At 39.8% G+C, this 26,464-nt stretch overlaps 2 protein-coding genes across 2 annotated transcripts in view; both read left to right on the top strand.

Moving 5' to 3' along the window:
• The window catches only part of LOC120863865 (interleukin-33-like), a 169,212-nt gene that overhangs the window by 28,261 nt on the left and 114,487 nt on the right, over nucleotides 1–26,464 (top strand). The gene's annotated exons all lie outside the window — the stretch shown is intronic.
• LOC120863800 lies at nucleotides 1,429–3,264 on the top strand. Its single transcript, XM_040240396.1, is given in 1 exon segment — nucleotides 1,429–3,264. A coding segment is annotated over 1 exon segment (1,836 nt).

The raw sequence follows: 26,464 nt of genomic DNA, 5'->3' as shown, positions 1-26,464 counted from the left end.
CTGATAAAAATTTGCTACCTTATTATGAGCTTGTTGCTAAAGTAGTGGCTAAAGGCCGGGTTGAATCTATTCAATATTTTGGAAAAAAACCTCCATTGATTTGTATACCTTATACAACAGAGCAACAAAATTGGTTACTTCAGTTCTCTAATAAATGGGCCCTTGCTTTTGCCAATTTCCCTGGACAAGTTATACATCATTATCCTGCAGATAAATTATTACATTTTGCTATGCATCATCCTTTTATTTTTCCAAAAATAGTTAAAAATCAACCTATCAATAATGCCACTCTTTTGTTCACAGATGGTTCTTCCAATGGCATTGCAGCTTTAATTATTAATGACCAATCTTATTATACTCAAACTGCTTTTTCTTCTGCCCAGGTTGTCAAATTATTTGCAGTACATCAAGCTCTACTGACGGTTTCAACTCCCTTTAATTTATTCACTGATAGTCAATACATCGTTCGGGCTTTAAATGTGTTAAAAACTGTTCCTATTATACGTACTTCATCAAAAGAAGTGTTTACTTTATTTTCATCTATCCAGGCTACTATACAAGCTCGGCAGCATCCTTGTTATTTTGGGCATGTCCGAGCTCATTCTTCATTGCCAGGACCGATATTTCATGGTAATCATGTTGCTGATTCTTTAACTAAGCAACTCTTCTATCAATCTGCTGTTGGTGCTGCTCAAGCCTCTCATGCTTTGCACCATCAAAACAGTCATTCTCTGCGTTTACAATTCAAAATATCCCGTGAAGCAGCTCGACAGATTGTTAAAAACTGCCCTACATGTCCTCAATTTTTTGTCCTACCCCAATATGACATTAATCCACGTGGCCTTCGCCCTAATCATATTTGGCAAACAGATGTCACCCATGTCTCTCATTTCGGCCGTCTTAAATATGTTCATGTCTCTATTGACACCTTCTCTCACTTTCTTATGGCCTCCCTTCACACTGGAGAAGCTACTCGGCATTGTATACAACATATACTTTCTTGTTTTTCTATCTTAGGAATTCCTCAAGTTATTAAGACTGACAATGGCCCTGGCTATGTCAGTCAATCTTTCCAACGCTTCTGTGCTTCCTTTCATATTCAGCATAAAACTGAAATACCCTACAACCCGCAAGGACAAGGCATTGTAGAACGAGCTCATCAACGGCTGAAACATCAACTTTTAAAACAAAAAAGGGAGAATGAGCTATATGCTCCTTCACCACAAAATGCTTTACACCATGCTTTATTTGTTTTAAATTTTTTAACTTTAGATTCACAGGGGCTTTCTGCCGCGCAACGACTATGGGGAGACCATCACCTGAAAAAAAAACCTCTCGTAAAATGGAAGGATCCCCTCACTGGACGATGGTTTGGACCAGATCCGGTACTGATTTGGGGGCGGAGTCATGTTTGTGTTTTCCCACAAGATGCCAAAGCGCCGCGCTAGATCCCGGAAAGGTTGGTACGCACGACGGAAGAGGTCCCTTGTGTACCAAATGCGACGGATGTCCCTCAATGATGACGTGAAAAATTTGCCTACTTCGCAGCAGATCCATGCATTGATGCAGCGAGCTTGAAATGAAGTCCATACCCTGCCGCCGGTGACCCCTACAAACATGTTAATCATGCTGCTCATAATATTACAACAAATACAACAAGGGACTGCCTTAACATACTGGGCTTATGTCCCAGATCCACCATTAATTCAACCTCTGGGATAGAATGAAAAAGTGCTTCCTGTGTATGTTAATGATACGTTCCTCCTGGGTAGAATGTCCAACACTCATATTCAATCCCAACAAGCTAACATCTCCTTTTTTGGACTCACCGCACAATATCCCATGTGTTTTTCCTACAAGCTAAATCAACCTTTCTACATAACTGTATCTGCTTTCACTTCTTACCCGCAGGTGACGATTCCAGGTATCACACATAAAGCAGGCCGTATAACACAGCATGCAGGAACTGGACCTTTACATATACCGTTCTGTGACCGTAACATCAGCATAAGCATAGGCATTGATGTTCCTTGGACACTCTGCCGAAAAAAAAGCGCAACTGTCTACGACATCAATAATGCTGGCACAACGTTCTTGTGGGACTGGGCACCAGGGGGAACCCCTAAATTCCCAAAATATAGGGGACAACATCCTCCCATCCTGACAATAGGATCACATAAGATCTATCAAACAGAACTGTAAAAATTACTGGCTGCCTTTGACTGTGGTTATGGATTGTATATTCAGCCTAATATTAGCGGGTCTAAATATAAAAATATAGGTACCACTGGACATCGGTACCCCCAGGCTTGTGTACCTTTTCCTTTTATGCTATTAACAGGATCTATATATATTAATCAAACTCATAATGTCTATCGCATAAATTGTTCAAACTGTTGGTTGACAAATTGTATAAGAGGAGTCTCCATGAAAAAACAGGTCTTAGTAATAAAACAACCTGCCTTTATTATGACACCTGTAAAAATTGCTGAAACTTGGTACGAGAAATCTGCTTTAAAATTGCTACAACGTATTAATTCGGCACTCAGCCATCCAAAAAGGGAGATTGATCTTATAATCCTTGGGGTGGTTTCTCTCATTACCCTTATTGCTACAGCTGTAACGGCTTCGATTGCTTTAACTCAATCAGTACAAGACGCTACTATTGTAGATTCTCTAGCTTTTAATGTTACTAAGGTGATGGAAACTCAAGAAAACATAGATAAAAAAATAAAAGATAGACTTGCTGCTTTATATGATACTGTAAAAATTTTGGGAGAAAAAATTCAAAGCCTTAATTTTAAAATGAAAATTCAATGTCACGCTAATTATAAGTGGATTTGCGTTACCAAAAAGCTTTATAACAACTCTGATTTTCCTTGGGATAAAATTAAAAAACACCTCCAAGGTATTTGGTTCAACTCCAATATTTCCCTTGATTTGTTACAATTACATCATGAGATTTTGGAAATTGAATATGCCCCTAAAGCCTCTTTAGATACAGCAAAGGAGGCTGAAGACTTTATAAGCAACTTGTTTTCAAACTTTCCCAGCCTCCATTCTTTGCAACAAAACATGATTGCAATTGGCGTGATTATAACTGCGGTGCTTGTCTTGATGTGTTTAGCTCCCTGCGTAGCCCGTATTATTGTAAAAAAATTTTTATCCATGCGAGTGATGATACATAAAAATATGTTACATCACAAACATCTAATAGAGCTTTTAAAAAATATAGAAGGGGGAGATGCGGGGGACTACCCATGATAGGGTTAAGTCCTGGGAGCTGCCTGGCTGATTGCCTCGCCTAAGGCTTTGTTCCTTAGCTCTCTGTCCCGCCCCTCCTTAAAATAAATAAATAAATAAATAAAGAAGGGGGAGCTGCGGGAGACTGCCCGTAATGGGTTAAGTCTTGGGAGCTGCTTGGCGTGTTTGCTAAGCCCTAAGGCCTGTTCCTTAAGCGCCCTGTCCCGCCTCTCCTAAGAATGTTATCATGACCTCATAGCTCCCGAAGGTCTAGCAGCAGCTGCACTTCAAGGACAAGTACTCCTTAAACAATGTTGGGTTTGAAGATTGTCTTGTAAATAATAGCCCTCTGATATGTGCCAGGAGTCACGTATATTTTCTTATAAAAACTCTCCTCAATAAACGAAGGCATCAGCCATCAGCCATCAGCTGTGTTGGTCTGATCCTCTCAACCCCATCTTTCTGTCTCCTTTTTTTTCTCAGCGATCGAGCTCCGTTTCTCGTGACTCCCAGGTGGGAAAAAACCTTACAGTGCTGGCCGCGACACCAGGACAGAAAGGGAGCGTCAGAGGCTCACAGGAGAGTGCAACAGCCAGCTGTCAGCAGGCAGCACAGAGAGACTGGCAGAGAGAATCCATGCTACCTTGCTGCAATCCCCAGCCCAAGAGGTGTGCCTGCTAGTATGTATGTGGGCACGGTGCTGAAATGGCAGTTTCAGAAGACAGACCCAGGGAGATGACTGGGGTTGGTGGCTGGAAGATAGACAAAAGTGGGTTGTAGTATGGGCCAAAAATGAGGGAGGAGGAGGTATACACAGAAGCAGCTCAGGTCTGCCTTTGAAACAAAGTATCATTGCTAAACAATGTGCAAAGGGAGGGGTAGGGCCTGCCTCTGCAGCCTCTTTCTTAGCTCTCCCTCTATGAGCTCTGAAGTGGAACGTTGGGGGCTTCTGTGGCTAGGATGGGTCCAGCCTTAGCTGTGGACTTTGTGGGTGTGTGCATGCCCCCTTTTCAATGGAATAACAATAGGCACAATAAAGAACAGAAATCGTATGGACCTAACAGAAGCAAAAGATATTAAGAAGTGGCAAAATACACAGAAGAACTGCACAAAAAAGCTCTTAATGACCTGGATAACCAGATGGTGTGATCACTCACCTAGAGCCAGAAATCCTGAAGTGTGAAGTCAAGAGGGCCTTAGGAAGCATTACTACAAGCAAGACTAGTGAAAGTGAAGGCATTCCAGATGAGCTATTTCAAATCCTAAAAGATACTGCTGCTAGGAACAGCAGATAGAAAGTCAAATACAAAAAAAATAAAAGCAATACAGAAGACCAATGGAATAATATAAAGTTTGCCAATCTATGCATAATAGATATCTCAGAAGGAGAAGAAAGAGTTCAGTTTAGTTCAGTCGCTCAGTCATGTCCGACTCTTTGCGACCCCATGAATCACAGCACGCAGGGCCTCCCTGTCCATCACCAACTCCAGGAGTTCACTCAAACTCATGTGCATAGAATCGGTGATGCCATCCAACCATCTCACCCTCTGTCGTCCCCTTCTCCTCCTGTCCCCAATCCCTCCCAGCATCAGGGTCTTTTCCAGTGAGTCAACTCTTCACATGAGGTGGCCAAAGAATGGGAGTTTCAGCTTTAGCATCAGTCCTTGCAATGAACACCCAGGACTGATCTCCTTTAGGATGGACTGGTTGGACCTCCTTGCAGTCCAAGGGACTCTCAAGAGTCTTCTACAACACCATAGTTCAAAAACATCAATTCTTCAGTGCTCAGCTTTCTTCACAGTCCAACTCTCACATCCATACATGACTACTGGAAAAACCATTGCCTTGACTAGACGGACCTTTGTTGGTAAAGTAATGTCTCTGCTTTTGAATATGCTATCCAGGTTGGTCATAACTTTTCTTCCAAGGAGTAAACGTCTTTTAATTTCATGGCTGCAATCACCATCTGCAGTGATTTTGGAGCCCAGAAAAATAAAGTCTGACACTGTTTCCCCATCTATTTCCCATGAAGTGATGGGACCAGATGCCATGATCTTCGTTTTCTGAATGTTGAGCTTTAAGCCAACTTTTTCACTCTCCTCTTTCACTTTCATCAAGAGGCTTTTTAGTTCCTCTTCACTTTCTACCATAAGGGTGGTGTCATCTGCATATCTGAGGTGATTGATATTTTTCCCGGCAATCTTGATTCCAGCTTGTGCATCTTCCAGCCCAGCGTTTCTCATGATGTACTCTGCATAGAAGTTAAAGAAGCAGGGTGACAATATACAGCTTTGACGTACTCCTTTTCCTATTTGGAACCAGTCTGTTGTTCCATGTCCAGTTCTAACTTTTGCTTCCTGACCTGCATACAGATTTCTCAAAAGGCAGGTCAGGTGGTCTGGTATTCCCATCTCTTTCACAGTTTATTGTGATCCACACAGTCAAAGGCTTTGGCATATTCAATAAAGCAGAAATAGATGTTTTTCTGGAACTCTCTTGCTTTTTCCCTCATCGAGTGGATGTTGGCAATTTGATCTCTAGTTCCTCTGCCTTTTCTAAAACCAGCTTGAACATCAGGAAGTTCACGGTTCATGTATTGCTGAAGCCTGGCTTGGAGAATTTTGAGCATCACTTTACTAGCGTGTGAGATGAGTGCAATTGTGTGGTAGTTTGAACATTCTTTGGCATTGCCTTTCTTTGGGATTGAAATGAAAACTGACCTTTTCCAGTTCTGTGGCCACTGCTGAGTTTTCCAAATTTGCTGGCATATTGAGTGCAACACTTTCACAGCATCATCTTTCAGGATTTGAAACAGCTCAACTGGAATTCCATCACCTCCACTAGCTTTGTTCATAGTGATGCTTTCTAAGGCCCAGTTGACTTCACATTCTAGATGTCAAGGAGATTAAAAATGTATTTATGCTGAAAAACTCCCATACTTAAAGAAGAAAACAGATATCCAGTTACAAGAAGCAGAGGGGTCCCAAGTAAGTTAAACTGAAACAGAACTACACCAAGGCATATAATAATTAAAATGACAAAATTTAAAGATAAAGAGAGAATTCTAAGGGCAGCAAGATAAAAACAGAGTTAGTTACAATGGAACCTCCATAAGGCTATTTGCTGATTTCTCTACAGAAAGATTGCAGGCCAGAAGGGAGTGATAAGATATATTCAAAGTTCAGAAAGGGAAAAATATGCATCCTAGGATACTCTACCCAGAAAGATTACCATTTAGAATAGAAGAAGAGACAAAGAATAAAAGAATACAATAATACTAAACCTATCCTTAAAAAATATTGAAAAACCTTCTGTAAATTAAAAAGAAGCAAAAATCTAGGAAAGAGAAAATCCCCAAAGTAAATCACTTATATAAACCAGTATAAAAATTTTTTAATCAAAAATATTTTATGAAAGCAATGATAACCACAATAAATAGCAAAAGGTTAAATATGAATGTGTAAAAGAGAACATCATAAAATGCAGGGGAAGGGAGTAAGAAAATGCAAATTCCACACTGTCCCCGCCATGCCCTGAATGTGTTTGAGCCTATATAACTACCAGTTAAAAGCAAATAGATATAGGAGGAGGCTAACATACATGAAAAATGGAGTAACCGTGAATCAAAAATACGCAATAGATTCACAAAAACTAAAAGAAGAGAACAGAAGCATAATACAAAATAAAATTGTAAAACCACAAGAGAAAAAAGAAAAAAAAAGACAAAAAAGAAATACAAAACTAATGGACAAAAAAGGTTTAAAATGGCAATAAATACATATCTCTCAGTAACTACCTTAAATGCCAATGATCTAATTGCTCTAATCAAACGACATAGAGTGGCAGATTGGATAAAAGAACAAGAGCCCATAATATGCTGCTTACAAGACATCCACTTAAGGGCGAAGGATACACATAGATTGAAAGTGAGGGGATAGAAAAAAATACAGATCATGCAAATGGAAAAGATAACAAACCAGGGGTCACAATAGTCACATCAGACAAAACGGACTTTAAAACAAAGGCTATAAAGAAAGATACAGAAGTACACTATATATATGATGATAAAAGGATCAACACAAGAAGAGGATATCTCTAACATGTATACCCCCAACATCAGTTCAGTTCAGTTCAGTTCAGTCTCTCAGTCGTGTCCGACTCTTTGCGACCCCATGAATTGCAGCACGCCAGGCCTCCCTGTCCATCACCAACTCCCGGAGTTCACTCAAACTCACATGCATTGAGTCAGTGATGCCATCCAGCCATCTCATCCTCTGTCGTCCCCTTCTCCTCCTGCCCCCAATCCCTCCCAGCATCAGAGTCTTTTCCAATGAGTCAACTCTTCACATGAGGTGGCCAAAGTACTGGAGCTTCAGCTTTAGCATCATTCCTTCCAAAGAAATCCCAGGGCTGATTTCCTTCAGAATGGACTGTTGGATCTCCCTGCAGTCCAAGGGACTCTCAAGAGTCTTCTCCAACACCACAGTTCAAAAGCATCAATTCTTCAGTGCTCAGCTTTCTTCACAGTCCAACTCTCATATCCATACATGACCACTAGAAAAACCATAGCCTTGACTAGATGGACCTTTGTTGGCAAAGTAACCTCTCTGCTTTTCAATATGCTATCTAGGTTGGTCATAACTTTCCTTCCAAGCGGTAAGCATCTTTTAATTTCATGGCTGCAATTACCATCTGCAGTGATTTTGGAGCCCCCCAAAATAAAGTCTGACACTGCTTCCACTGTTTCCCCATCTATTTCCCACGAAGTGATGGGACCAGATGCCATGATCTTCATTTTCTGAATGTTGACTTTAAGCCAACTTTTTCACTCTCCTCTTTCACTTTCATCAAGAGCTTTTTAGTTCCTCTTCACTTTCTGCCATAAGGTTAGTGTCATCTGCATATCTGAGGTTATTGATATTTCTCCTGGCAATCTTGATTCCAGCTTGTGTTTCTTCTAGTCCAGCGTTTCTCATGATGTACTCTGCATATAAGCTAAAGAAGCAGGGTGACAATATATAGCCTTGATGTACCCCTTTTCCTATTTGGAACTAGTCTGTTGTTCCATGTCTAGTTCTAACTATTGCTTCCTGACCTACATATAGATTTCTCAAGAGGCAGGTCAAGTGATCTGGTATTCCCATCTCTTTCAGAATTTTCCACAGTTTATTGTGATCCACACAGTCAAAGGCTTTGGCATAGTCAATAAAGCAGAAATAGATGTTTTTCTGGAACTCTCTTGCTTTTTCAATGATCCAGCAGATGTTGGCAATTTGATATCTGGTTCCTCTGCCTTTTCTAAAACCAGCTTGAACATCTGGAAGTAGGAGTATCCAAATACATAAACAAATAAAACAGCCAAAAAAGGAGAAACTGACAGGAATACAATAATGGTAAGAGACTTTAACATCATAATCCCAGTCTCTTCAAAAAGTGGTTTTGGAAAAGTTGGACAGCCACAGGCACATCAATGAAGTTGGAACACACCCTCACACCATACATAAAAATAAACTCAAAATGACTTAAAGCCTTAAATATAAGACAAGACACCATAAAATGGGAACCTTCTTACCCTCTTGTTATGAATGTAAATTGGTGCAGCCACTATGGAAAGTAGTATAGAGGTTCCTCAAAAAACTAAAAATACAGCTGTCATATGGTCCAGGATTTCCATTCCTGGATATACACTCAGACAAAACTATAATTCAAAAAGTTGCATGCACCCCTATGTTCATAGCAGCACTTTTTTTTTTTTTACAATAACCAAGACATGGAAACAACCTAAATGTCTATCAACAGATGAAGGGATAAAGAAGATGTAGTGTATCTATATATACAATTGTATATAATGTATTTATTTGTGTGTGTGTGTATATATATATATATATATATATATATATAATGGAGTATTACTCAGCCATAAAAAGAACAAAATAGCGTCATTTAAGGAACATGGATGGACCCAGAAATTATCATTAAGTGAAGTAAATAAGTAAGATTACTTAAGCGAAGTAAGTCAGAAAAAGAAAGATATCATATAATATTACTTGTAATGGAGTCTAAAATATGACACAAATGAACATATCTATGAAACAGAAACAGACTCATAGATAATAGAGAACAGACTGTGGGTGCCAAGGGTGAGGGTGACAGGGTGAGAAGTACTGGGAGTCTGGATTAGTAGATACAAACTGTTATATATAGAATGGATAAACAACCAACTACTACTGTATAGCACAAGGAAGTATATTCAATATCCTGTGATAAGCTAATGGAAAATAATATGAAAAATAATATATATACACAAATATATACAATCAAATAACTTTGTTGAATAGCAGAAATGAACAACATTGTAAATCAATTATACTGCAAAAAAATTTTTTTTAGAAGAGAAACAGACTCACAGTTACAGAGAACAAACTAATCATTACCATTGGAGAGAAGAAAGTGGGCAAGGGCAAGGTAGAGGTAGGGGATTAAGAGATACAAACTATTATGTATAAATAAATTAGCTACAACATATTTTTGCCTGGAAAATTCCATGGACAGAAGAGCCTGGTGGGCTTACAGTCCATAGGGCTGCAAAGAGTCGGACAGGACTGAATGACTGAGCACAGAACACAAGGAATATAGCCAGTTGTATACAGTGTGGTACAGTATAAGGGAGTGAATGCAAAGCCAGCAGTCTAGGTTGTCAGACTAACCTATCATGGAATAGCAGAAAGAAATAGAACTGCAGGAAAGGACCACCGTAGAGCAAAGAGCACTGGCGTGAGACTCCAGCCTCATGTGCTTCAGAGATGCCAGGTCCCAACCATCACAAACCCTTCACACATGGTTTGAGGGCTCTGAAGTGGTTGAGGGTTCTGATGTTCCACAGAGAGACTACTTTGGACACTGTGCCTATACCCCTTCCATCCCAACATCTCCCAAAAAATTACCTGCCAGGGTCATTATCTAGAACACCTAGCTGAACATTGGACCCATCTAGGTGCTTCTGAACTTTACCAATGTCCAGACACCAATGCGTTGTGAACTACTTCTCTCAAATATCAAGCTTTCTTTCTTTCTTTTTTTTTTTTTACATTCCCAGAGTGGAACCAGAGAGAAGGGAAAAATAGACCCCAGAGGCTGCAGTAAAGCTGCTGGCTAGATGGACTCTTTCCTGGCTTGGAATTTAATTTCTTCTGTCTCAGGGCACCCAGATCTCTGCTGTGCCCTAATCTACCTGCAGAGAACAACTGCATCAGTGCAGTCTCTAACTCTGTAACCAGGCTCTGTCAGATAGGTCCTAGCAGGAAAACCATGGCACTAAAAACAGGGAACCCAAGGAGGGTTAACAAAAGAATCAGTTTCAAAAGGCTGGGCAGTGTGAAGGGGAACCAAGCACGGCGCTGCTTTTTGTGCTGGAAGGGTCATGAAGGAGGGCAGGGCCCAGAAAGTGTAGCTCTAGGAAGGGATTGTCAGGTGGCAGCTGAGGGTTCAGTACAGGGAATCCACCAATGCACAGAAACTTGGTTAAGGAGGGAGCCCAGGATCGAAAATCCCTGACGTCACTCTCTTCCTGTATGTTCCAAGAGCGATTGATCCTTTAGCTAGGGGCCCTGGATTTGAAGACAGACATGTGGAACAGATTTGTAGTGCCCCATATCCACAGTTGAGCCACAGAAGTGTTATCAACTCTCAGTCCTTGTGTCACATGAGAGAGAAACAGGTATTTGTTTGAAACTAATCTGGGCAAAGTTACCAAGGGGAGCAGCCCATAATGTCGGCCTCTATAATTATCAGAAGGGTTGTGGAGAGTGGAGACTGGACCTCGAGAGGCACACCAAAGGCATCCAGCTCAAAGGCCTTAGATCCCCATCTCTAGGCATCTTCCTGGGGCAGACATCTCTGCCAGAGGACCAGGGGTCTAGTCGGGGCAGAACTGGCAGTATGGTCCCTGGGTATCTTCTCAGATTGACAGCCCCTCCTAGATGCAGTTCCTAATGTCTCATTCTTCTTTGTATCCTCTGTGCTCAATACCTGCTCATGGAGACATAGTAGAGACATAATAAACACATAGGTGCTGAGTGCACATAAAGCCACTTATTTCTGCTGCACGAATTTCAGAGAATCATATTACTCAAGGCCAACTGGATAATCTCTTAATAATTAATCTGAAAGGTTTTCTCCCCACTGTCATAATGTCTGTTGAGCAGAGTATGGTGTGAGTAAAACAACGTGCTTGCTCAAGTAGTAAATGCTTCATCGTAAGTCTGTAGCTCTTAGTTCCTACTCTTCTTCAATTACGTACAAACCAGGATTATTGAAAGGTTGATCTTCTACTGAAGTTAAATAATAGAATCCAAAATATTGAGGTCAGTCAGGATAGAAAGGCTGAAAGTTTAACCCTGAAATGCTGACTCAGCTATAACTAATTCTCCCCTCCAGTTTTCTCTTGACTTAAAAGCTCTTACTGGGTAATCTGACTCTTCATAGATGCAGAAAGATGCATTTGTGAGAGTGGCAAAATAGAGACTCACAAGTGTGTCCTTCTCAAGAGACATTTTAGTAAATAAGATTTATGGTTGGAATCTCCTACAGTCATTGTGACTGGGCATTTCTAGCCAACATCAAATTACTTTATACTTCAAAAAAGTTTCTATAGTCTCAGTTTTATCTGAGTGGCTTCTCCAAGGAATTTTAACCATAACCCCTTCAAATCTGAACTTCTATTCAGAATACAAATATTTATTTCAATTAGTAATTTTGGAGGGCATAAGTGAATGAGTAGATGATTTTCTGAATTCTTTTAAGACTTTTTGCTTCCATGCCCTGTTGCTTACTTTGAGCCATGCACCATATTAAACACCTTACGTGTACTATCTCGTTTAGTCCCATAATACCTATACAAGGTAGATACTATTTTGTCAGGGAATGTTTAACGGGAGGATTCCTACATGCTGTTCCTCATAAATCCTTTGTTCCTTATCAGCCTCTGTCGGAGGCAAGTAGAACTGCACGCAGCTCTCAGGACTGAGGTCATTGTGTGAGACAGGCTTGGGTCTCCTTTAGTAAACATTCTCTTTATAACAAGACTGCTTAGTCTTGCCCCCCTTTTTCTTGAGATATGGACTGTCTCCTGACCTTATGACCATTATTATCCCTTGTTCCCTTGGTAACGGTTACTATACGTTTGGTTTTCTGATCTTTATCATTGTCGAAAGAAATTTCTTATACAACAGCCTATATATACACACATAAAAATCATTAAAGCACCTTTGCTCCATCAGAGCTTGGGTCCCCGTGTCTTTCTTTCTTTCTCTCTCTCTGGCTGTCTCACTTTCTTATTGTCAACTCCAGACCGCCAGGTCCCGGTCCATTAAAGGACCCCAACACTATTTATCTTCATGTTACTGATTTATAACTAATGTTCAGAGATGTTAAGCAACTGACCCAAGTCAACCTTCATAAGATCCAGAATTTAATCATTTGTTACCACTTCCATTGCTCTTACCTGGTCTACATCACCATCACCTCTTAATGGGATTATGGCTATAGCCTCTTTTCAAGTCTCCCTGTTTTGACCCTAGACACCCTACAGTCTATTCAGATTAAGCCACTCTTCTGCTAAATGCCTGTGGTGGCTCCCCATTTGTCTCTGAATAAAAAGTCAAGTCCTTTCTTTGAGCCTTAAGGTCCTATCTAACATGCCACAGTCACCTCTTTAAACAAACCCACAGCATGTCCCTTTACTCTCTTCCTTCCTCAAAGGAATTCTTGCTATTTCTCAAGGCCAAATGTGTTACCCTAGCCTTGTGGCCTTTGTCTCTGCTGTTTCCTCACACTGGAACAGTTTTCCCCCAGATACCTGTATGACTACTTCTTAATATTCTTGATGAATTTGCTTAAATGACACCTTCTCAATGAAGCCTACCCTCCCTCACCTTCTTATGTTAAATTGAAACCCGTCTGCTTTATCCCTTTGCATTCCTTTCTTTGAGAGCCCAAACCCTCCAGATCAGTCTGAACTTGAGATGCCTTTTTTGCTTACTCCAGGTGGTTGTGCAAATGCAATTGTTTTCTATGTGTCCTAGGTCAAAAGGTTTGACAAGCTCTGCTTTAAGCAATCATGCAGATAATTTAACTTCTCAGGTTTCTTACTATTAAGCAAGACAAATACACAAGAGAGAAATTACAAATGAAAAAGATTTTTAAAAAAATCTTAGACATTCTTAGATATGATACAGAATGAATATTCAATTACATACATTGAAAAAATAAAGCTATAATAATTAAAACAATGTGATATTGTTACAAAAATAACAATGATCAAACTTTTTCTTTGAAAGAGTCTTTGAAAAACAAATTTCAAGTTTTCCTTACTTTAAGTATAGTAACCATGCCACATTAGAATTCCAGGACTTATTCACTTCATAACTGAAAGTTCATACCCTTGAGCAACACCTCTCCATTTCCCCCATCCTCACTCCTGATAACAACCACTCAACTCTCTGTTTCTGCAAGCTCAATTTTCTTTTCATATTTCACATTCACATATAAGCAAGATCATGCAATGTTTTTATTTCCATGTCTGGTTTATTACACTTAGTATAATGTCCCCTAGGTTCATCTATGTTGCCATAAATGATAGGATCTCTTCTTTTTAATGGCTGAATAATGTTTCTCTCTGTGTTAGTGCAAGTTCTTGTGCCTGATGCACAGTGAGGTTAAGCAAAATGAAATGTCAGTTTGGAGCAGAGAAAAGTTTATTGCAAGGCCTTGAAAGGAGATGGGCTTGTGCCACCCCAAACCTCAAACTCTCTGTGTTTGTGTATGTTTGTATTTACATGTGAGTACACATCCATATTTTCTACACCCATTCATCCACTGCCAATTAGGTTGTTCCATTTCTTTTCTACTGTGAATAATGTTGCAACAAACATGAGAGTACCAATGCCTTTTCAAGACAATGATTTCATTTTCTTTGAATATATATCCAGCAAAGAATATATATTTCTTTGAATATATATTCAGCAGTGGGACTGCTGAATCATATGGTAGTTCTATTTTTAATTTTTTGAGAAGTTGCTGTACTGTTTCTCATAATGGCTGAACTATTTCACAAGCCCACCAACATTGTACAAAGGATTCCCTTTTGTCCACATCCTTACCAGCATTTGTTATTTTTTAATTTTTAAATAATAGTCATCCTAACAGGTGTGAGGTGATATCTTACTATAGTTTTGATTTGTATTTTCATGTATGTTTTCTGGCACCTTTTTCATATATCTGTTGATCACTTGTGCACCTCCTTCAGAAAAATGTCTATTTGTGTCATTTACCCATTTTTTAAAAGTGGGTGCTGATTGTTTGGCTTACTTGTTTTTCCTTCTGGGAGGATACTGATTTCAGGTCTTATCCTTAAGTCTTTAATGGATTTTGAGTTGACTTTTGTACATGGTGTAAGATATAGTTCCAATTTCATTATTTTACCTGTGATGGATTCATGTCAATGTATGGCAAAACCAATACAGAATTCTAAAGTAGGTTTATTTCCATGCTGTCTATTCTGTTCCATTATTCTATGAGTCTGTTTTTTATGCCAGATCATACTGTTCCTGATCATAATAGAAAAGAATACATTTACCAAATTGTTGTTTGCATACTATTTACTGAAGGCCTTATCCATCTATTCTAGTAAGTATACCATGTCTGACACAGAAGATGTTATTAGGCTATTACTTGGTTGAGCTTGCAGTAGCTACAGTCATCCTTCCGAATCTAGTCAGTTTATACAGGGAACAGACTTATAAATTAAATGGAGATACTATAGGGACCATCACTGGTATGACTTTAAGTCTTTAAAAATGGCATTAATTTCCACCAGCACTGCCCTCCCATCTGCCACAAGGAAGTGATACTGTGTTTGACTTCGTAGGTTGGCCAGCTAGGGAAAGGCAGTTTCCAAAGTTTCTACTTGGCTTTTCCTACTACTATAGCTCTTTTCTTTAGGTCAAACGAACTGGGCACTGCTTTTTCTCCAGTATACAGTCATCTGAGTAAACGGTCATAAGGAAGAACTGAAAAAATCATTATAGTATATGCTTGCCATCATGTTTCAGGGTCCCTCCTACTCACGACCTAGCTTCATTTTCAGTCAATGGGTTCTCTGTATAAAAATTGGTTTAGATCTAAGAACTGAGCAAGGTACCATAACTCTACTAGGACTTCTGTGTTCAACTTCTATGTATTCCATGATTGCCTCCTCCCTTTCTTTTTTTGGTTGCACAATACTCTTGAGTGCCTGCCAAAATAACCGCCTGTGTATTTTGCCTATAGGGGTCTCAAACTCCATTAATATCTCAATAACCTCCTGAAGATCAAGCTTTCTTGGCAGCCTCTCTGATTTTGCTGGTCACTGTGAAAACTATGACACTTTGGCTTTAAGTAGTCAAGTACTACCACCTGACTTCTAGTACTTCAAGGCCTCTATTATCCACATGACATTAATGAACCTGGCTCTGTGACTGCATCTCCTACCAACAGCCTGAGTAAGCAGAACTTACTTAATGATCCTGATATCCTTTTAACCAGTGCATTCCTAATATCTGGAGAAACGACATGTACTCTGAGCCCTTATTTGGCACATCATCATCTGAGAGTCTTTGGTTTCACATAACATTTGTTTCAGCATGGCTATTTCCTTTGCCTCTTTATTCCCTACTCTGTTATCTTCTGGGAAACTTGGCATTAGTCATGATTCTTTCCAACCGTTAAAGAGTCACCTTAGAAGGTAACTTAGAGTCACCCAGTTTGTCCTATACTCAAGAGTCCTTGTCAAGGTTTAAATCTCATATTCCATAAAAGTGCTCATAGTTCAGTTCAGTTGCTCAGTTGTGTTGACTCTGTAACCCCATGGACCACAGCACGCCAGGCTTCCCTGTCCATCATCAACTCCTGGAGCTTATTCAAACTAATGTCCAGTGAATCAGTGATGCCATCCAATCATCTCATCCTCTGTTGTCCCCTTATCCTCCAACCTTCAATCTTTCCCAGCATCAGGGTCTTTTCCAGTGAGTCAGGTCTTCACACCATGTGGCCAAAGTATTGGAGTTCCAGCTACATCATCAGTCCTTCCAATGAATTGTCAGGACAGATTTCCTTTACGATTGACTGGTTGGATCTCCTTGCAGTCCAAAGTACTCTCAAGAGTCTTCTCCAACACCACAGTTCAAAAGCATCAATTCTCCATCGCTCAGCTTTCTTTATGGTCCAATTCTTACATCCATTCATGACTACTGGAAAAACCATAGCTTTGACTAGATGGACCATTGTTGGCAAAGTAATGTCTCTGCTTTCTAATATGCTGCCTAGGTTGGAGAAGGAAATGGCAACCCACTCCAATGTTCTTGCCTAGAGAATCCCAGGGATGGGGGAGCCTGGTGGGCTGCCGTCTATGGAGTCGCACAGAGTTGGACACGACTGAAGCGACTTAGCAGCAAGCAGCAGCAGGTTGGTCATAGCTTTTCTTCCAAGGAGCAAGCGTCTTTTAATTTCATGGCTGCAGTCACCATCTGCAGGGACTTTGGAGACCCCCAAAATAAAGTTTGTTACTGTTTCCATTGTTTCCCCATCTATTTGCCATCAAATGATGGGACCGGATGTCATGATCTTAGTTTTGTGAATGTTGATATTAAGCCAACTTTTTCACTCTCCTCTTTCACTTTCATCAAGAGGCTTTTTAGTTCCTCTTCACTTTCTGCCATAAGGGTGGTGTCATCTGAATGTCTGAGGTTATTGATATTTCTCTCAGCAGTCTTGATTCTACCTTGTGTTTCATATAGCCCAGCATTTTGCGTGATGTACTCTGCATATATGGTTAAATACAGCCTTGATGTACTCCTTTCACGATTTGGAACCAGTCTGTTGTCCTATGTCCAGTTCTAACTGTTGCCTCTTGACCTGCATATAGATTTCTCAGGAGGCTGGTCAGGTGGTCTGGTATTCCCATCTCTTAAAGAAATTTCCACAGTTTGTTGTGATCAACATGGTCAAAGATGTTGGCATAGTCAATAAAGCAGAGGTAGATGTTTTTCTGGCACTCTCTTGCTTTTTTGATGATCCAACAGATGTTGGCAACTTGATCTCTGGTTCCTCTGCCTTTTCTAAATCCAGCTTGAACATCTGGAAGTTCACAATTCAAGTACTCTTGAAGCCTGGCTTGGAGAATTTTGAACATTACTTTGCTAGCATGTGAGATGAGTGCAAATGTGCAATAGTTTGAACATTCTCTGGCATTGCCTTTCTTTGGGATTGGAATGAAAACTGACCTTTTCCAGTCCTGTGGCCATTGCTGAGTTTTCCAAATTTGCTGGCATATTGTGTGCAGCACTTTCACAGCATCATCTTTCAGGATTTGATATAGCTCAGCTGGAATTCCATCACCTCCACTAGCTTTGTTCATAGTGATGCTTCTTAAGGCCCACTTGACTTCACATTCCAGGATATCTGGCTCTAGTTGAGTAATCACACCACTGTGATTATCTGGGTCATGAAGATCTTTTTTGTATAGTTCTTCTTTGTATTCTTGCCACCTCTTCTTAATATCTTCTGCTTCTGTTAGGTCCATACCATATCTGTCCTTTATAGTGCCCATCGTTGCATGAAATTTTCCTTTGGTATCTCTAGTTTTCTTGAAGAGTTCTCTAGTCTTTCCCATTCTATTATTTTCTTCTATTTCTTTGCATTGATCACAGAGGAAGGCTTTCTTATCTCTCCTTGCTATTCTTTGGAACTCTGAATTCAAATGGATATATCTTTCCTTTTCTCCTTTGCCTTTAGCCTCTCTTCTTTTCTCAGCTATTTGTAAGGCCTCTTCAGACAACTATTTTGCCTTTTTGCATTTCTTTTTCTTGGAGATGGTCTTGATCACTGCCTCTTGTACAATGTCACAAACCTCTGTCCATAGTTCTTTAGGCACTCTGTCTATCAGATCTAAGCCTTTGAGTCTATTTGTCACTTCCATTGTATAATTGTAAGGGATTTGATTTAGGTCACACCTAAATGGTATGTTTAGTTTAGGTCTAGTGGTTTTCCCTACTTTCTTCAACTTAAGTCTGAATTTGGCATAAGGTGATCATGATCTGAGCCACAGTCAGCTCCTGTTCTTGTTTTTGCTGACTGTATAGAGCTTCTTCATCTTTGGCTGCAAAGAATATAATCAATCTGACTTCAGTACTGACCATCTGGTGATGTCCACGTGTAGAGTCTTCTTTTGTGTTATTGGAAGAAGTTGTTTGCTATGATCAGTGCATTCTCTTGGCAAAACTCTGATAGCCTTTGATCTGCTTCATTTTGTACTCCGAGGCCAATTATGCCTGTTACTCCAGGTATTTCTTGGCTTCCTACTTTTGCATTCCAGTCCCCTATAATGAAAAGGACATCTTTTTTTTGGGTGTTAGTTCTAGAAGGTCTTGTAGGTCTTCATAGAACCATTCAACTTCAGCTTCTTCAACATTATTGGTAGGGGCATAGACTGGGATTACTGTGATATTGAATGGTTTGCCTTGGAAACGAACAGAGATCATTCTATCATTTTTGAGACTGCATCCAAGTACTGCAATTCGGACTCTTTTGTTGACTGTGATGGCTACTCCATTTCTTCTGAGGGATTCCTGCCCACAGTAGTAGATATAATGGTCATCTGAGTTAAATTCACCCATTCCAATCAATTTTAGTTCGCTGATTCCTAAAATGTCAATGTTCACTCTTGCCATCTCCTGTTTGACCACTTCCAATTTGCCTTGATTCATGGAGCTAACATTTCAGGTTGCTATGCAATATTGCTCTTTATAGCATCAGGCTTTACTTCCACCACCTGTCACATCCATAACTGGGTGTTGTTTTTGCCTTGGCCCCATCTCTTCATTCTTTCTGGAGTTATTTCTCCACTGATCTCCCATAGCATATTGGGCACCTACCAACCTGGGGTGTTCATCTTTTGGTGTCCTATCTTTTTGTCTTTTCATGCTGTTCATGGGTTTCTCAAGGCAAGAATACTGAAGTGGTTTGCCATTCCCTTCTCTAGTGGATCACATTTTGTCAGGACTCTCCACCATGACCCATCTGTCTTGGGTGGCCCTACACGCCTTGGCTCATATTTTCATTGAGTTAGACGTCTAACTTGCTTACTTACTTACATATATGTGGAAGCTAAAAAACAAAACAAATGAATAGACATAAAATAGAACATACTCAAAAATACAGAAAACAAACTGGTGATTTCGGGGAGAGGGGTAGGGGGATGAGTGAAATAGTTGAGGGAGATTAAGAGGTGCAAACTTCTAGTTATAAAATTGAAAACCATGAAGATACAATGTACAGAATTGGAAACATAGTCAATAATATTGTTAATAACTTCATATGGTGATAGATGGTAACTAGACTTTTTATGATTATTGCCGGGAGCCAGCGTGAGGAACTCTGCCCGTGGCAAAGGTCATGAGGAAGGAGGCTTGGCATTATGCAAAGGCGGGATCAAACCTCAGGAGACCCCTTGTTCCCGAGCATCTACCGCCAAAACCAGAATCTGCCTACTTTACTGTTTTATGCTCTCACCTACACCTCTGACTTTATGGGGGGCTGCCCCCCCCACCTCTCTCAGAGAAGGAGTTAACTTGCAGCTCCAGTCAATAAAAATTCCTGGGCATAACAAGAGTGTTTCAACTTACAAACTCCTCTGAAGGTTCTCTAGCCTGCCTGAGCAGATTCATCCAGCCACATGTGATTTACAGCCTCCCAACCGTGAGAGGCACAAGATGCTTTAAACTTTCTAAATACAGATTCTTTTGAGAAGTTAGAAAATTATTAGTATAGTATAGTGGGTTGATTAGAAATTATATTGGTGAAGGGTTTTTCATTTGTTGAGCCAATATTTGCTGCTAAATCTCCATATTCCCTGCCCTTATAATGAATATAACTAGCATATGGAAGAAATAAGTATTAACCTTTGGTATTAATCATGTTAAACCTTAGGCTAAGTAAATTCCTTTTCTTGATTATAACCCCCTGCACCCTCACTCTATAGGAATTCAACTTTATCTGGTACCTTCAGAGGGTGGCGCCAGGTTTAAGAAAAAAATCACCCCTGGAAAAAATAAGTTTTCTGGTTGACTGACCATTTTCAGAAAGGGCCATAAAATATCAGCAGGCCTCATGGCCAGAAGATGATGTAAAATCCCTAAGACCTTTGTATACTTTTATATGAAGCACCTGATTTTGATAAAGGTCAGGTCTGCTGATCCTGCGTGACTCTGTATTCATCCCTATGTATAATAAAAAGTATATAAGCAAACTTGAAAATAAAGAAAACGGATCAGTTCTGGAAAGACTGATTCTCCCGTGTCATTCTTTCTTTCCCCTTCTGGCTGAATTCCCATCTGGAGCGTGGATACTTGCCAAGCCTGCTAATTTTGCCTGGGCTTCTAAAATCTGACCGGGGAGGCCTCAGTGTCTCCTCTCCTTCGGGAGAACAGAAAGATGCCTGTGGCCTACATAGGTGGTGCAAACTCCTTGTCTTGGAGTTTTATTGGTATTCCACGTAAACCAAGTTATTCAGCATCTTTTTCTCCACTAATATTTCCTACTACACTATCCTTTTCTAATCTCTCTTTATATCTGTAATTAAATAAGTTCTTTCCCAGGACGCCTACTCCATCTCCCCTTCGAATTACCCTGGATCCACCGGGGCTGGACCCTGGCAGATTATCATTTTGTAATGTATAAAAATACTGAATATCTTACATACCTGAAACTAATATAATATTGTACATCAAAAATAAAACTAGATCTGTTTAAAGGAATGAGATATACTGTGCTTACAATTAACATTTAAAACAAAATGATCAAGCTTGAAAATGAATAAACAGAAAGACAATAGGTAATTTTAAGCAAAAAAGAAAGCAGGAATATCAATATTAATATTAGTTAAAATTGAATTTAAGATAAAAAAATTGCACATGAAAAAGAGCACCAAGTTATTTTAAAAGGTATAATTTACAAAATAAATACAACTCTCATAAATCTGCATGCACCTTCCAGAGTATTGGAAATAAAAGCAAAAATAAACAAATGGGACCCAATTAAACTTAAAAGCATTTGCACAACAAAGGAAACTATAAACAAGGTGAAAAGACAGCTTTCAGAATGGGAGAAAATAATAACAAATGAAGCAACTGACAAAGAATCTCAAAAATATACAACCAACTCCTGCAGCTCAATTTCAGAAAAATAAACAACTCAATCAAAAAATGGGCCAAAGAACTAAACAGACATTTCTCCAAAGAAGACATACAGATGGCTAACAAACACATGAAAAGATGCTCAACATTACTCATTATCAGAGAAATGCAAATCAAAACCACAATGAGGTACCATTTCACGCCAGTCAGAATGGCTGCTATCCAAAAGTCTACAAGCAATAAATGCTGGAGAGGGTGTGGAGAAAAGGGAACCCTCTTACACTGTGGTGGGAATGCAAACTAGTACAGCCACTATGGAGAATAGTGTGGAGATTCCTTAAAACTGGAAATAGAACTGCCATATGACCCAGCAATCCCACTGCTGGGCATACACACCGAGGAAACCAGAATTGAAAGAGACACGTGTACTCCAATGTTCATCACAGCACTGTTTATAATAGCCAGGACATGGAAGCAACTTAGATGTCCATCAGCAGATGAATGGATAAGAAAGCTGTGGTACAGCTCTCTCTTCCTCTCCTGCGTGCATGCGTGCACTCTCTCTCTCTCTCCCCCCCTCTCTCCCCCTCTCCCAAGAGCTGTAACACTGATTTGCCTAAGAGCTATAACACGGTTTGTCCAAGACCTGAGAGCTGTGATGCGCCAAGGGCTTTAATGTCCATTGCTCCAAATCTTTGTTGTGATGAGACAAAGAACTGAGGAACATACACTTGCGTGACATCTATGGTGCCGTGACTCGGATGTAACCTGGCTGAAACAACCTCCGCGTGGAAGAGGCCAAGCACAGCCGGAGGCCAACTCAGCGAAGCTCCCGCAGTAGAGGCAGAACGTAAAGAAAATCCAGTGCAGGGGAAGGCCCATCGTGCTGGAAACTGGGACAGCAAAAAACAAACTCAGCAGAAAGCTCACGCAGCCCAGTCTCAGATCCCAGAAGACCTCTGGTTAAGAAACCTTGGACCACTGGACAAAACCCCGAGAGGGATTGTCAGACGATCCTCTGACCAATCCTGAGGAAATCTGGTACACTGATGGAAGCAGCTTTGTCTTGGATGGAAAAAGAAGAGCCGGGTATGCAGTAGTCTCCAATTTTGAGACCATAGAGGTTAAGCCTTTTCCACCAGCAGTCAAGGTACCAGGACATGACTCTTGGATTCACTACACACGAGTCAAGCCATGGAAGAAGACAGAAGAGGACACTCAATACACCTGTCAACAAGCTACAACATACAGTGCCAGTTCAACAAAGGTATAAAACTACAGCCGATGATGAAAAATATCACACCCTTAGATGGACACCACTATAAGGACTCTGAGGCTTGAGACTAGCAAGAGGGGGAGGCCCAATACCCCTCGCCACCCAAGTTCAGCAGGAAGTAGCCAGAAAGACCTCGACACCCCTATTCCCAAAGAATTGGGCCTCCTATCTCTTGAGGGGGGAATGTTAGGTAGGTAGAATAGGGAAAAGGAGTCCAAAATGGAGATGGCTAAAAAAACAAGGAAGGTCAAAGGAAGGTCCGAGGACCAGAGTGAAGACTTCAGGTAGAAGAAACAGCACTCCTGGCTAAGCCCAATTTGCATAGGGCAGGCCCAGGTGGAGGAAAACATATAAAAGGAGGAGCCAAAGTGCTCTTTCTCTCTCTCTCTTCCTCTCCCACGTGCGTGCTCTCTCTCTGTCTCTCTTCCTCTCCCACGTGCGTGCTCTCTCTCTCTCTCTCTCTCTTCCTCTCTCACGTGCGTGCGCTCTTTCTCTCTCTCTCCCTCTCTCTCTCCCCTCTCCCAAGACCTGTAACACTGATTTGCCTAAGAGCTATAACACGGTTTGTTCAAGACCCAAGAGCTGTGACGCGCCAAGGGCTTTAATGTCCATTGCTCCAAATCTTTGCTGTGATGAGACAAAGAACCGATGAATATACACTTGCATGACAGAAGGAATGATGCTAAAGCTGAAATTCCAGTACTTTGGCCACCTCATAGGAAGAGTTGACTTATTGGAAAAGACTCTGATGCTGGGAGGGATTGGGGGCAGGAGGAAAATGGGACGACAGAGGATGAGATGGCTGGATGGCATCACCGACTCAATGGATGTGAGTTTGAATGCACTCCAGGAGTTGGTGATGGACAGGGAGGCCTGCTGTGCTGCAGTTCATGGGGTTGCAAAGAGTTGGACATGACCGAGCGATTGAACTGAACTGAACTGATACTGTATTGGTGTTTTTCTTTCCGGCTTACCTCACTCTGTATAATAGGCTCCAGTTTCATCCACCTCATTAGAACTGATTCAAATGCATTCTCTTTAATGGCTGAGTAATACTCCATTGTGTATATGTACTACAGCTTTCTTATCCATTCGTCTGCTGGTGGACATCTAGGTTGCTTCCATGTCCTGGCTATTATAAACAGTGCTGTGATGAAAAAAAAAAAAGAAAGAAAGAAAGAAAGAAAGCTGTGGTACATATACACAATGGAGTATTACTCAGCCATTAAAAAGAATACATTTGAATCAGTTCTAATGAGGTGGATGAAACTGGAGCCTATTATACAGAGTGAAGTAAGCCAGGAAGAAAAATACCAATACAGTATACTAACACATATATATGGAATTTAGAAAGATGGTAATGATAACCTTGTATGAGAGACAGCAAAAGAGACACAGAAGTATAGAACAGTCTTTGGGATTCTGTGGGAGAGGGTGAGGGTGGGATGATTTGGGAGAATGGCATTGAAATGTGTATATTATCATATGTGAAACAAATCACCAGTCCAGGTTCGAAGCATGAGACAGGGTTCTTGGGGCTGGTGCACTGGGATGACCCAGAGGGATGGGATGGGGAGGGAGGTGGGAGGGGGGTTCAGGATGGGGAACACATGTACACCCATGGTGGATTCAAAAATAAATAAATAAATCTGCATGCAGCAAAAACTGTTATAAACAAAGAAAACACTAATAGCAATATAACTATCATGTATATTAATATGCTTCTTCAAGAATTAATTTTCTAAACAATGAATAACTAATAATACAGAAAATTTAACATGTAAATAAAACTTGACTTAATAGATACATATAGAACCTATATATTTAGAGTCGATAACATGTATTTTACCTGAGCATTATTTATTTATAAAAATTAATATTTGGTGGAAAAAATAAAAAAATAAAACAACAAAGGTTTTAAAACCAGACACTCATTATAATCCAATAAAATCAGAAATATATAATATAAAGATGATCTTAAAAATTAGAAGGAACAGAAGTCAATCTTGACCCACTTAGTTTAGGAGTAATGACTTTGCCTCCCTCAAGGGTATTTTTTCATTGCTGAATTAGAACTGCTGCTTTTAATAATGAATTTTAACTATGAGAATGGTTGTTAGGCTTATTTGTTTAGTAAGACAAGAAATGTATAAACATTTTAGCAGCATTTCCAAATTGTGAAGAAAAATTAAAAACTTGATAAAAAAAATTAGAACAAATGAGTATTCAAACTAGGAAAATAAAATATAACCTAAAATTGATGGATTAAACAGAAAAAAAAATGCAGAAAAAAATGTTGATTTAAAAGCTACTCCTTTGAAAATATCAATAAAAATATCCTTCACAAACCTAATTCTAGCAAAATATTGTAAGAAACCAAATTACACCAGATGAGGAATGAAAAGGGATTTACCTGTGGCCATCACAGTATTATAAAGTAATCATTCCCAAATTAAAATAAATAAATTAATTAAAAATAAATAAAAATTATGAGAATATTTTATACAAATCTACAGGAACAAATTTTAGGAGTAGAGAGAAATTGATTATTTCCTTCCACAATGGAAATGGCTAGACCTGACCTAAAGAAGTATAAAACATCAAAAGACCAATTTCCACAGGAAAGATTTGAAAGGTAATATGGTAGACTGAAAAATGATCCCCCAAAGAGGTCTGTGTGCTTGTCCCTGAATCTGTGAATGAGTTGTTTTATATGGTCAAAGGATTATGTTTGGAAGATAAAGAGATTATCCTACATTATCTGGTTGGTCCAAATGATGCAATCTCAGTTCAGTTCAGTCACTCAGTCGTGTCCAACTCTTTGTGACCCCATGTACTGCAGCAGGCCAGGCCTCCCTGTCCATCGCCAACTCCCGGGGTTTATTCAAACTCATGTCCATTGAGTTGGTGATGCCATCCAACCATCTCATGCTCTGTCGTCCCCTTCTCCTCCTGCCATCTCAAGGGTTTGTATATAATAAGAAGAGTAGTAGGAAAAGTAATGACCTTCAAGTACACTCAGGTTCTATTACCTGGAATTTGTGAACATTACCCTTTGTAGCAAAGAGATTTTTGCAGGTGTAACTTCAGCATTTTATTTAATTATCTAGGTTGCCCCAAATGTAATAACAAGTATCTTTATAAGATGGAGGTAGAAGGTGATCTGACCATAAATGAAGACAGTGTGTCTGGGAAGCAGAGATTTGAAGATGCTACACTACTAGCTTGAAGATGCTACACTACTAGCTTGAAGATGCAAGAAAAGACCAGGAGCAAAAAAATGTAAGTGGCCTCTAGAAGCTGAAAAAGACAAGGAACTAGAATCTTCTCCAGAGCCCTCAGAGGAGGTGCAGCCCTAATGACTTTAGCCAGTAAGCTGATTTTGCTTATTCGACCTCCATAACTATGAGCGAATCAATTTGTGTTGTTTTACTAATTTTGTGCTACTTTGTTACAGTAGCAATAGGAAACTAATGCAGATGATTATTAAAGCCATTAAAACAAGGATCGCAAAACCAATACAATATTGTAAAGTAATTAACCTCCAATTAAAGTAAATAAATTTATATTAAAAAAATAAAACAAGGATCGATTTTTCATAACTGTGCTCTAACTCTTAAATAACAGGTAATTCTGATGCAGTTTAAGCTCCTCTATTTATTTTATAAGCCAGCATAATCCTTTTGCTGAAACCAATTAAAGAGCATGAAAAAGCAAA

This window comes from Oryx dammah, unplaced genomic scaffold (assembly GCF_014754425.2).
Source record: "Oryx dammah isolate SB20612 unplaced genomic scaffold, SCBI_Odam_1.1 HiC_scaffold_1, whole genome shotgun sequence".
Taxonomy (NCBI): domain Eukaryota; kingdom Metazoa; phylum Chordata; class Mammalia; order Artiodactyla; family Bovidae; genus Oryx; species Oryx dammah.
Note: the sequence above shows the minus strand (reverse complement) of the source record. Positions and strands in the feature narration are given on the sequence as shown.